Raw genomic sequence first — 12,940 nt, 5'->3', positions numbered from 1 at the left:
TAAATTAAAATGATTTATTTGATTAAGCTTATTTTATGCTGACTAATACACTAGGTGTAACTAACTTATTCAGACATTTCCAATTTTTTTTTAAAACACTTTTTAACTCCCTTCTTGCTCTTGCTGAAATCTTTACCCTCAGGATCTATAAAGGCACATAGAATAGAGGGCATTCCTGTATTCCAAATAGGTTTTGTCAGCCACATCATACTTTGAACTGAGGTCATGTCATAAGCCATTTTCTTTTCATGTTTCTATATATTCTGCAGATTATTTGCCTAAGCATCAAGAAAAGAAAAAAATCAACTGTACCTTTAATGTTTGTGTGCAATTTGTGCTCTTCTGCAGGGGTCTTTTCAGCAGCAATTACAGTGAAACACACTACAGAAAGAATGGACACACTATCATTCATAACTCTACGGTAAGGTTCTTTACAGTTATTACTGGAATTGCAAGTGAATGTTTACTGTATATAGTGCAGTATTTCAGAAAATTATATTTTCCACTTTATACTTCCTGTGAAGGAAAGCTTCATCCATATTATGTGCAAACCTTATAGAAAAGTAGACTAAACAGTGCTTTAGTGAATGGGTTTTTTATGGCTTTAATAAAATGTTTTGATTCAGATGTTAATAATGAGTGGTGAGATGATTGACAGTTCCATTTAGGAAAACTACAGAAGCTATTTGACTGTTGTTTTTCCCCCCTATATTCCTTGTTAAAATTGTCTCAGCTCATGGGACATAATGGAAATTCTTTGAACTCTGCTTGCCAATCACTGTCTTAAATCAATGCCCTGGTGCTCTCGGGTACTTGTTCTTTAAAGACATGTCTCCTGTGCCGACACATTTGTCAGGCCTTGTTTGGGTCAGCTGGATCTTTCAGAGTTACATAATTAAAACGACACATGAAGCAACAGTTGACAAGCTTGGCAACACGTCGTCTTCCTCCTTTCTTCTGTCAAATGCACCATCTGCGTTTTCTCATCCAAAGCAGAATAACGCTTGGCCCTTTGTCTGCAAAGCACTGACAGCCAGGATCTTTGGTGAATTCTAATTAAAATACCACTTTGGTAAATAGCAAGACAATATGAGGACAGAAACCTTATAAAAAAGCACAAACCCACAAATAAAATTTCCTTCAGCTCCATCTTCTGTGATGTATTGCATTGCATTGCTTAAAATAAAAAAAATAAAAAATACATAATTTGTATGTGCCGTGTTTATAAGACCGATTAAGTTAAACAAAAGCTAAAGATGGCTTTCTGATTCAGCCGTGGCATTTATTTGAAATACAAGTTACATAAGGGACTTTGGTTACTTTTAATCAGTGGCAGGCCATGCATTTGGTACCTGGTCCTTCAGTGAGGACTTACCCGACTTAATCCACTTCTTATTCCACCATCACGTCGCAATTATAGAAATCATCAATACTATACAAAAACGCAATATAACAACGCGTGGCTTTACAGAGAGAAAGGCATTTCGCATATGGAGAGTGAATACAATTTAACAAAAGCAAAAAACCCAGTTAAGACAATCCAGACCTCTACACTACCACCGCAACTGTGCATCTACATCATCTGGAGCAGTTCAGAACCAAAATTTGTCTAATAACATGACAAGATCATTAAAATGTTAAAATAAAAGATGCATACTCATAATTTGCACCGCTCCTCAGAGGCTGTATTTCAGTGGTTAAAGAAACAGAGCTATTTATTGAGGAGACTATGGTAAAAAAGGCCAGCAGAACAGACTTTGCAGGCCCTGGGCAGATTAGACTGACATGGCAGCACATAGAGGCTGAAATCTGATTGGACAAAAAAATCTAACATCCACATACACATACTGCATTCAGTGCAGCCAAGAGAAATGCTACGAAATAAAGAGAACTGTTGGGAATAAATTCATACAATTTCTTGTTGTATTATAATCGGTTGTATTATCAACAGTAATTTCAGTATCACAACATTACTGCTTATAATGAATTAAACAGTGTACTCAAGGTGTGTACCATTTGCCCTGCAAAAATGAATGTATCCATCCCTATGGTAATGCTCAGAATGGCCAGCATTTCTGGAAATAAGATGAAAATGGAACCACCTGGAAACACCATGAAAGAAAGATGATTGGGTTATTAATACATGCCCCAGACGTTGCCCTGCGGTACTAGTGCATTATTTTAGGACGCCATTAGTTGAGTCATTCACAGATATTTTCAGTCCTGGGTATGAGCGCCTTCAGTAGCTCTGTGTGTGTGTGTGTGTGTGTGTGTGTGTGTGTGTGTGTGTGTGTGTGTGTGTGTGTGTGTGTGGGTCTGTGCCAGGTATAATTGAGTAATTTTGTTTTCTCTGTAAACCAGTCCAGCAGACACTCTTCATGCTGGCAAAGTTAGTCTTCAGGAAGCTGCCACAGTAAATCCCGCAGTACTTCAGACGCCATGCAGGCATCTCAAACACACTGACCAGCTGGCCAAACATAATAAGTATAAGTCTGCTGTAAACCCAGAGCCTCTGACAATCTAATCAAAATATATGTTGACCTTTCTATCCAATTCCAACTTTAAAATAATAAATCGCAGTGATTTAAAATTCAAAGAATCATTTGGATGCCAAAATACTTGAGTTTTCAATAACGCTCTATAAAACAAATGTATTTGTATTGCTACTATATAACATTAGCTTTACAGTATTTAATTGTACTGTATTATCATACAGTTATAAAAGGTCATATAACTCAGAACTTTTGCTCATTAGGTTAATTCAGGATACGACTGAGCTGCAAAATCTTGCTTAATCAGCTAATCAAAGCAGTTGTAGTGGCCCAGTGGTTAAGAGTTGCTGATCAGAAGGTTGTCTGTTCAAATCCGAACACATGGATGAGGAACCTTCATTTTTTCCATTATGGTAATTTATTATATATTTTTTGTTATGGTAAATTTCCAAACATTCTTTACATTTATTTACTTAAAATTCAACAGTGCTTCAATAGTAACCCAAGTGTATCTGCACATTCTTACAGTGTAGATAGAACCATCACTTTCTATTTTTGCATGCATACATTTTTAAAGATGCCCTTGAAGAAATAAAAAGAAATGACCATGAAGAAACAAAATCTAAAAAAATATTCCATTATATATTGAAAATGTTTTTTTCTTTCAGCTTTTAGGCTACAGTATATGTTATCCGTTCTCTCTCTCTCTCTCTCTCTCTCTCTCTCTCTCTCTCTCTCTCTCTCCCATTCTGTTTTGCTTTGTCCTCATGCAGTTCAGCATGTGATTTCATGTAATTTTTTTTTTAGCATCCTTACAGGCTAATTACATATGGCATTGTAATGTAAAAGGTTACATTTATATATAGTACATATGTCTAAAAGGCAAGTGACAAGGTGGTAAACAATGTTGTATTTATATGCTGTATATTTACATTAATCAGGCTATTAAACTACATATATGGGCAAAAATTGTGGACCTTTGCCCATAACATGTGATTTAGTCTCTTTTTCTTGTTATAATATCCTCCACCCTCCTGGAAACTTCTTTTAACTACATTTCAGAGCATGGCCATTGGGATTTGTGCATAGTTATTATGGGGGCTTGGGGTGCAGTCAGCATTTTAGTTTATCCCAAATTTGTTTACTGTGGTTGAGATCAGGGGTTTGTGCAGGCCATGCAAAATTCTTCCACTGTAATTTGGCAAACCATGTTTTCATAAACCATGCCAGTGGCGGGCCGTGCATTTGGTACCTGGGCCTTTAGTGAGGACTTACCCAACTTAATCCACCTCTTAATACCACCACTATCACGTCGCAATTATAGAAAACATCGATACTAAACAAAACCACAATATAACAACGCATGGCATTACAGAGAAAGAGGCATTTCACATATGGAGGGTGAATATCATTTTACTAAAGCAAGATTTAAATCAATACTGACATGAAAAAAAGTAAAAAATGTAAATTAAATACAACCTACTCACCAAAGATACACACTCATAATTCGCACCGCTCCTCAGAGGCTGTAAGCCAGCGGTACCGCTCGTATTCACTGGTCTGAAAGCGGCAAACAAACCATTGCCCAGGCTGAGACAAGCTAGCTAGCTTCGGGGTTGGCCGACCTCCTCACAATGTCTAGTTTTTCTTAGTAAAATCAATTTCTATTCCTCAGTAGGTGTAAAAAAAGTCTATATCAGATGTATTCATGTGTGCAGAGCTACACACATGTTTTGCAAGTCGAACTTGGCTGTAACAGTTTTCCTCTGACTAACCAATCAGAGGACAGAAAAATGCTGACCCTATTCTGGGCCAGCTAGCTGGCCCTGTGAGGTGAATATGAAATCTGATTGGTTAAAGAAACAGACCCGTTGCTAAAATTCTCTATTGTCAAAGAGCCAGCAGTGTTAACTTTGCAGGCCCTGGGCAGATTAGATTGACATGGCAGCACATAGAGGCTGAAATCTGATTAGACAAAAAATCTAACATCCACATACACGTACTGGAAGCAGTGCAGCCAAGAGAAAGCAACGAAATTAAGAGAATAAACTGTTAGGAATAAATGTAAACAATTTTATGGAACAAATATTAGAATTTAGGTTGTAAAAGTAGGTCAGTGCTTCTGATAGTGTTTAGGCCAGCAGAGAAGGCTTTACTGGCCCTGACTGCCCACCACTGCTTTGTGCACACAGGTATTGTCATGCAGAAACATGTTAAAGCCTCTTAGTTCTAATGAGGGGATCTTATCATTCTAGGGCATTCAAAGACATTCTTAGAATTTTTGCTTCAAACTTTTTGGCTACAGTTTGATGAAGAACCACATACTGGTGTCATGGTTGGGTGTCCGCATACATTTGAAAATAATTGTACATTCAGCACTCGTTTTTATTATCTGTATATTTATGTAAATTTTTAATGCAAATAGTTTTTTAATGTTAGCTATGTTATGATATGGAAGTCATTCGAAGTGTATTGTTGATGACTAGCTACAATGCTCTAGCAATAATATGTACAAAACTCAAGAAATGCAGCGAAGTATAAATTAGTGTGGCTGACAAATCACATCAGCCAAGAGCTTACTAAAGGAATATTTATAACCAAATCTATTATATCATCCTCGAAACATCTACAGCAGCTGTAAATTTTATTTTTTTATGGTTTAAGCAAAGATTTTGAAATGCTTTGAGCTAGACGCATTGGTTTGTCTAAAAATAAACAATTGCCTCATGAAAGGGAGTCTTGGACATTTCTCGGCTGCTCCACAGTGTTTTTGTTTCTGGTTATTAAAAAAAAAAAAATTATTACAGTTTAAAAAAAAGAATTCAAACTGAACATTGAGGAGGCTGAGATGAATAATAGGGTCTGTATAATCAGTTATGATACATACACTGAAAATGGCTTTAGCATTCAGACTTTGGTACTTGTGTATCTCTAAACAAAACCTTAGTAAACGTACCTGCTCACAATTTGTGATTCCAGGGTTGGCATATTTGTAAGTGATATATTAGCAACCTTAAATAGGCTAAAACATACTGTGGCGGCTGTGCATCTTAAATGTAAATGATCCATGCATTTATACACTTCATAATTCAGGTCAGTTTTAATTGTATAGTGCTTTTAACAATGGACATTTTTCCAATCAGTTTTCAAGAAATAAACTGTATGGGTAAAATTTTGTGAACACCTGACAATAGGTTTCGTATGTGCGTTTTGGTAATAATAATAATCTTTTGGCATTGGTTTAATAACTTCCACACTTTTAAAAAGATGTTTTAGAGATTTTTACTCATTCAGCCACAAAGGCTTTAGTAAAGTCAGTTACTAATGTATGGGGACGACCACACACACCCCTCACACACACTTTTTACACTTCTACCATCAGGAAAACGGTTCCGAAGCATTCGGGCCGCCACAACAAGACTGTGCAACAGTTTCTTCCCACAAGCCATCAGGCTTCTCAACACACAGAACTGAAACAGAACTCTCTCACACACACTCACTCAAATGTGTGTAACGAACTGAAAACATTTTTTTCCTGGACTTAACACCTAACACACTCATCACTCATCTCAATCCATTCCACCACCATTCATTTATTTATTATTTATTATTCTTAACAGTACCACTCTCAACTGCTGTTCTTGCACATTTAGGATTTTCATTGTATTATACTGTTTACATGCTGTTTTTGCACCTTCGACTGCTGCTGTATTTTTTTTTTTGCACTACACTGTTTATACTCACTTCTGGGATATAGTTTATATTTTTGTATAGTTTTTACAGTTTTCTTGTACAGTACTGTATAATCTAGTATACAGTAGGTTCACTGGTCGGCGCTATATAAGGTTTTGTGTCTTGTCTTGTGTTGTCTGTCTGCACTGTCTGTCTGCACTGTTTGCACCAGGTTGCACTCGATGCACTTTATGTAACTTGTGTTTTAGCTTAATGTTGTTTTGTTGTTTGTTGTTTAGTGTAGCACCAGGGTTCTGGAGAAACGTTGTCTCATTTTTACTGTGTACTGTGTACCACTGTGTATAGTAGAAATGACAATAAAAGCCTCTTGACTTGACTTGACTCTTGACTTGACTTGACTTGACTTGGGAGGAGGCCTTAGGTTTATATTTCTGGCCTTATATAGGTTTATATTTCCGGACTATAAAGCGCACCCATATATAAGCCGCAAATATTTTTATTTTTAACATAAATAAGCCGCACCTGTCTATAAGCCGCATTATTATGTCTACACTAATGTAGTTTACACAGGCTTTAATGAAAGATACGTTACACACGGTGTAACGGGTGAAATATGATGCACTTCCTTTAGGAGCAGAGCGGTATTTTGGGAATAGCATACCACTGCATTTTTCCGCTATTACTGCATTTGTGGAGACCGAGGAATATGTCCGTATTATTTTCTGATGCTCATTTCTAAGTTTCTTTGACTAACCCGTAACGCTGTTGCCAAGAAAAATAAAAAAGCACGAGTTTTGGAAACCTGTCTGTGCTTATATGATTTCTGTTGCAACTGGAGTTAGTGAGCTATCCCTTAACCCAGACTCAACGCGCTATTTTACACTTTGCTGCTTTATTTACCATGGCTGTTTATGTCTGCGTCGGAACGCATCATAGAGTAGTCACACAGACAAATACAGGTAGATCACGACTTACGATCTGATGGACTTACAACCGGTTTTCGGTCCCTATCTATGTCGTGAGTTGTGGTATACCTGTATTTGTCTCTGTACACTGTTAAGTATGTTAAGTATGCAGTTGGGCCCTTTGGCAGCACCCAATTAATTTTAGCAACTTGCTTAGAGCTATCCAGTAGCTGAGACATGACACAATTCACCTTTCACATCTCTTTCAGATCTTTCAGAAGCAGTCAGACTCTTTCAGATCAGTGAAAATAAAATTAGAGGAGCAAGATCTACAACAGTAATCAGCACTTGCAGAATTTGCTTTATTTATTACACTTTAACATGCATCATTACACCAGCATTTTGCCAAACGTCTGCATGTCCATAACAGTGATTATACAAGATGCAGTCATTTCTTGGCTGAATTGGTGAATCAGCAGCTAAAGTTTATTTGATATGTTAATGTTGATATAATGATTGGATTCCTTTGTTTTTTTAGGTGAACTGCTATTATCATGGCGAAGTTGAAGGATACATTAATTCAGAGGTCAGCCTCAGCACTTGTTCTGGTCTCAGGTATGAAAGACAACCTTTACCAATTCAAAGCATACATTTGAAAGGAATAACTACAAATATACTTCTGTTATCAAATATATTTAATACTCATGTCTGGTCTCTAACCTGGAAGGGTGAATTTTGAAACTGTAAACCTGGCAGAATGAATTAAACCATCGATAAAGTAAATAGCATCATCCTCTGCTTAATCACTTGTGCTGACGGTACACACTGTGATTAGCAGTATTCAACATGTCGTGAAAACCTTTGGCAATTGAGTAAAGTGTAATTACCAAGGACCATTTGGTTGCCATAAAAAGCTGACCAGGTGAAAAAAGTAAACATTAACTGCAAGCTATTTAGTGACAAAGCCTGCTCTTCAAGGGCGACTTCTCAGTGATTACACAAAGCTTTTTTTTTTTTAATGAAAGCTTACTATGTCCAAATCTCCCTGAGTCTAAAATCTTCAGGAAAACAGACGTGAAGGCCACGCTTCATATCCTGAGTACTGATGAGGTTTAAGCCTGGCAGGATTTGTTGTGCTTGCAGTTGTTTTCTGTGGTGTGCAAAATGTTCATATATTTCTGCTTAAATTAAAGTTAAATTAAAGTGGCAGAACAGATTCCAATTGTTTATTTGCATTCTTTATTGTACAGCCAGCTCTGTTCTCTTCTTGACTCTGATTGACCAGATATTTTTTATTAGTTTTTATATAGCAACAAGCTCTAAAACTTGTGCTAAATGTTATACAAAACACAGGTCTATGTTAATACACTTACATGCTACATGCTAATATGAAATCGTTTTTAAATTCTTATTTGCAGGTATTTGTAGGGAGGATGCAATATATAATCCAAGGATAATAATACACATATTGGAGTTTAATCATTGACGTAGCAAAAAGTTTTTTGCAAGAAGGCATTTATTTTTGACATTTATAGAATTTCTCTTTGCAACTGTCATTGTATTTTTAAACCGCAGGAACAAAATTGCAGTCCTTCCACAACTTAAAATGTAACTATAAATGGTTAAAAACACAACTTTGTCTTTTATTCATTACAAAAAGACAAAATTATCAAAGAGACATAAGAATATACCCTAAACCGTGGAATAAGAATCACAACAATGACCATGGGGGCAATGTGAGACAGGGCTTTTGTTAGGTGAAGGCTATGTACAAGTGCTAATCAAGGTGACAAGGAACAAGTGTGAGTGATTAGTGTCATTAGATAGATATGAAGTGCAATGGCTCCTAGGTACTGTAATACAGTGTATCCAGAATGTTTTCACAGCGCTTCACTTTTTCCACATTTTGTTATGATACAGCCTTATTCCAAAATGGATTCAATTTATTATTTTTCTCAAAATTCTAGAAACAATACCCATAATGGCAATGTGAAAGAAGTGTGTTTGAAATCTTTGCAAATGTAAAAAAAATAAAAAAAAGGAATCATAAAAAAATCAAATCAATGCCCTTCATTAATCCTGACAATTAATATACTAAAACGTGTAATCACTGGCAATTTGCTTTAGCTCAAGATAAATGAGGCACTTTGGGTTGTGCTGTTATGAGAAAAAATATAAAGACAGAGCGGTTTAATGCATTCTAAGCAAAGTGTACACCCTGGGCTTGTGTTTTTCGTATCATGTAGGAGTGGTGGAAGTGGATGCAAATGCAGTTTTATAGACAAGGTACAGGTGAAGAATGTCCAAAATGTGAAATTCATGTGATCTGCAAACAACTAGCTTAGATAATCCACAACACAGAGAACCAAGTAAAATAACAGGAAAGTAGAAACACAGAACCAAGGCTTGATTTTTCCACTCTCCATAATTAAGCACACGCTCGTTTAAAAAAAACAGTGCTCTTTGTTTTTTTTCTCTGGAACAATCTGACATATTCGTGGCAGAACCTAAGCTTCGAGAGCCTGACCATTTAAGGGGCTTAGGGGTTCTGCATGTCCATTGTATGTAGATTTATTGTGTGCATAAATCTTCTATGTTCACCTATACATTTCTAAGATGTTGCGTGCATTTATATAACAAAACATTGTAAATGAGCATATCTGAACATTTGAGCCTTGCGTTTCTTTACACAACTGAGAATAGCATATATTACTTTAATCACCTATGCCTAGCATTTTTAATGTTCCTTTCTGATGGCCACATTTTATGTTCATCTGTTTGCTGATTCATGAATATCGAAATGGAGTAGTCTGTGATCTTAGTAAAAAATGCTTACGCAAACATTGTGGAACTCTTAAACAATTTTGGCCTGTATAGGCTTCCAAAATGAATAATGGGGTGTGGGGACACCATGAGGGACAGCAATATGAAACTTACCACAGTTCTTTCCACACACCCACATGTTCCAACCGAGAAGAACAAGATTAATTGTGAAATGGTACGTTTGATAGTTAGCAAATATAGTGTTTGGTGTGTGTGTGTGTGTGTGTGTGTGTGTGTGTGTGTGTGTGTGTGTGTGTGCTGTAAACCCCTGCTTTCCATTCCACATGAAATATTATCTGTATATTTGTGTATTTGGATAGCACTTGAAGTGAGTTGATGAGTGATCTAATTTTGCTCATGTCAGCTGTCTTTGCAGAATGTACAGGACAGACTCGTTAATCCCAGTTAAAGGTGCTATAATGTTACAGTTTAATAAGTAGCTGCACACACTGGACGTTAGGGCATATATTTTAGAAGCAAGTTTATGGCTGGAAAATGTGCACTGTGGTTTAAAAGTCCCCGGAGGTGAATCACAATCACATATAAAACTGATATACAAGTGGCAAAAATAGCAGTAAGGTTAAATGTCAGAAACCTTCAGATTTCATCATCATCAGTACTCTTTCATTGCTTCCTTTAAAAAAGCACAGACCCAATAATAAATCGAATGTTTCCCTTGTGAGTGCTCTGTAGTCCCATTGAGATCTTATTCTTCACCAAAATCTCTGTTAAAGTGTGATTATTGCATACAGTTATTATATTAACCTTTATTTCTTAACATTGCTTAATGCATGCTTGATCCACAGGGGGTTCATATTACTTACAAATGAGATGTTCATGGTGGAGCCTGTGTTTGAGCCAGACAATGGAACACACATAGTTTACAGAGGAGAACAGTTAAGCTTCCCTTCTGGAACCTGTGGTCATGGACACAACATTTCCACCATTAACCAAGGAAATGTCCGGAAACTATTACAGTCCTTCAACTTCAGGGTAAGTAATTTAGAATTCTCTCTTTTCTTTCAATTTGTTTTTTATTTTCTATAGCATAATTTCTCTTGAAATATTTTACCAGTAATTACTTATTATGAATGTAAGCTTGTTTGTAATAGTTGTACTCCAAAATGTATATATTAGATCAGGCTGTAATTACCTGCAGAACAGCTGTGCTGACATTCAGTTCAAAAGCACTCTTGCGTGTGCGATATTTTACTGGATTCAATTAAATGCAAATAAAATTAATATACATTAATAAGCCATAACATTAAAACCCATTGACAATTATTAACAATGACCATTGTGTAAAATTGGCACCTGGACAGGGGTAGGATATATTGTCATCGTCATATATTGTGGAAAATAACAGTTAGTTCTCGAAGTTGATTTGTTGACACCAGTAAACAAGGCAAAGGTATTTATCTAAATAATTTTGGAAAGGATCGTGGTCCTGTGGGGTGTTTTTGGTATGCAGTGGTTAATACAATATCTTCCTTAAGTGGTCCAAGGAAGAACATTGTGTGAACCAGCAATAAGGTCATGGGTGCCCACAATGTGGTGTGAAAACTAGTTTCAAGTTATTGACATGGCCTTCAGATTTTCCCAGATCTCAATCCAAACATTCAGTTGTGGGATGTGTTGGACAAACAAGTCAGATCCAAGGAGGCCCCACCTCACAATTTACAGTCACAACTGCTAAGGTTTCGGTTGCATATACCACAGCACAGCTTCAGAAGTCTTGTTCAGTTCATGCTTTGATCAGACACAGCTGTTATTAAAACACATGGAGCATTTGATCAGTGTTTATTGTAGAAAATGCAAAGCTTTTTCTATATTGATGTTTTTCCAGGCCACCATACACAGATTATGAATACATTCATGCAAATGATTATAGAAACCACTTTTGTTTTTTAAATCAAAGACAGAAAGACATTAACATTTTGCACAATATCCCACCTCATCTGTATTATTTCCCTCTAAAGATTGTGTGGAATAGCAATTATCCATTATGATCATTTTCTTAATAAAAGAAGTCAGTTGTAAAAGTAAAACTGTTTTCGTGGTAGTGCACGAGACTGTTTCATATGGAACCCATGAATACAGTGATGAGATATGATGAGGCATGATGAGGTTTGATAGTGGTCTGTAATAGAGTTCATGGCTGTGGCTGGTGGTTAAGATATATTTTACAAAAATATTGCTGCAAATAGCGAGATGTGTATGTACGTTATTTTGTGTAGCAAATAATAAATATGAAAATAAGAATAATCGCAGTGCTGGAACTGTGGTAATGTTAGTACATTACAAAATAGTTTAAAAGCAAAAAAAAAAAAATGACCACTGTTATATCAATAGAAATGTCTACTTAGATATAACAGTTATGCCACCACATGCTCTGGAGCAAAATTTCTGTTTAAATTCTCTTATATATTAGAAGAGAAAATCAAAATTGTTAGGGTTGCATATTTTGGTGAGACGGCAAACTAGGTGAGAAAGGGGAAAATTGATGCAGTGCTTTCTAAGTAATGATGTATTCAGAAAAGCCAGAAATCTAGCTAATAAGTACAGTAAATTATTGCGGTCGAGCAAACAGATTGCTCAAGCGACAGATATGACTGAGCGGATGAGGACTTTTGGAAATACTGTTTCACAGTGATATAAAAACTTTTCAGTACATGTTTGAGTCTGAACAAAGTAAAGGAAAACTGTGCCAGTAAGTCGATATACAGGAAGCAAGCAGTCGCAAGTCTGTCAAAATACCATTTGGAATTATATTAATTTGTGTTTGTGACCTTCGTAGCCATCTTACTAGTAGTTCCATTAGGTCAAACATTTGCTAGAAATGTTTAATATCTTACCTTCGCTCAGCTCCTTTTGTCAGGAAATAACTCACCATTTTGTACCTAATACAAAAGAATTGCCATTTTCTTTAACGTCTAATTTGGCTTCTTTGACCCCGCTTTTAATCTTTTTGATTGTCCTCCAGAGTGAAGTGCTGGCTGTACACTTGTTAATAGTTACACTTTTCCA

At 36.3% G+C, this 12,940-nt stretch overlaps 1 protein-coding gene across 2 annotated transcripts in view; it reads left to right on the top strand.

Moving 5' to 3' along the window:
* Positions 1 to 12,940, top strand: part of LOC124390010 (disintegrin and metalloproteinase domain-containing protein 12-like) — a 125,826-nt gene that overhangs the window by 60,796 nt on the left and 52,090 nt on the right. For both annotated transcript variants that reach the window (XM_046855683.1, XM_046855682.1), the window contains exons 4-6: positions 349 to 421; positions 7,629 to 7,705; positions 10,720 to 10,906. In XM_046855683.1, the coding sequence (XP_046711639.1) occupies positions 349 to 421; positions 7,629 to 7,705; positions 10,720 to 10,906 (337 nt within the window). The remainder of the gene's footprint in view (positions 1 to 348; positions 422 to 7,628; positions 7,706 to 10,719; positions 10,907 to 12,940) is intronic.

The sequence above is a fragment of the Silurus meridionalis genome, chromosome 8, assembly GCF_014805685.1.
Source record: "Silurus meridionalis isolate SWU-2019-XX chromosome 8, ASM1480568v1, whole genome shotgun sequence".
Taxonomy (NCBI): Eukaryota; Metazoa; Chordata; class Actinopteri; order Siluriformes; family Siluridae; genus Silurus; species Silurus meridionalis.
The sequence above is the reverse complement of the archived record's forward strand: the minus strand, read 5'-3'. Positions and strand labels throughout refer to the sequence as shown.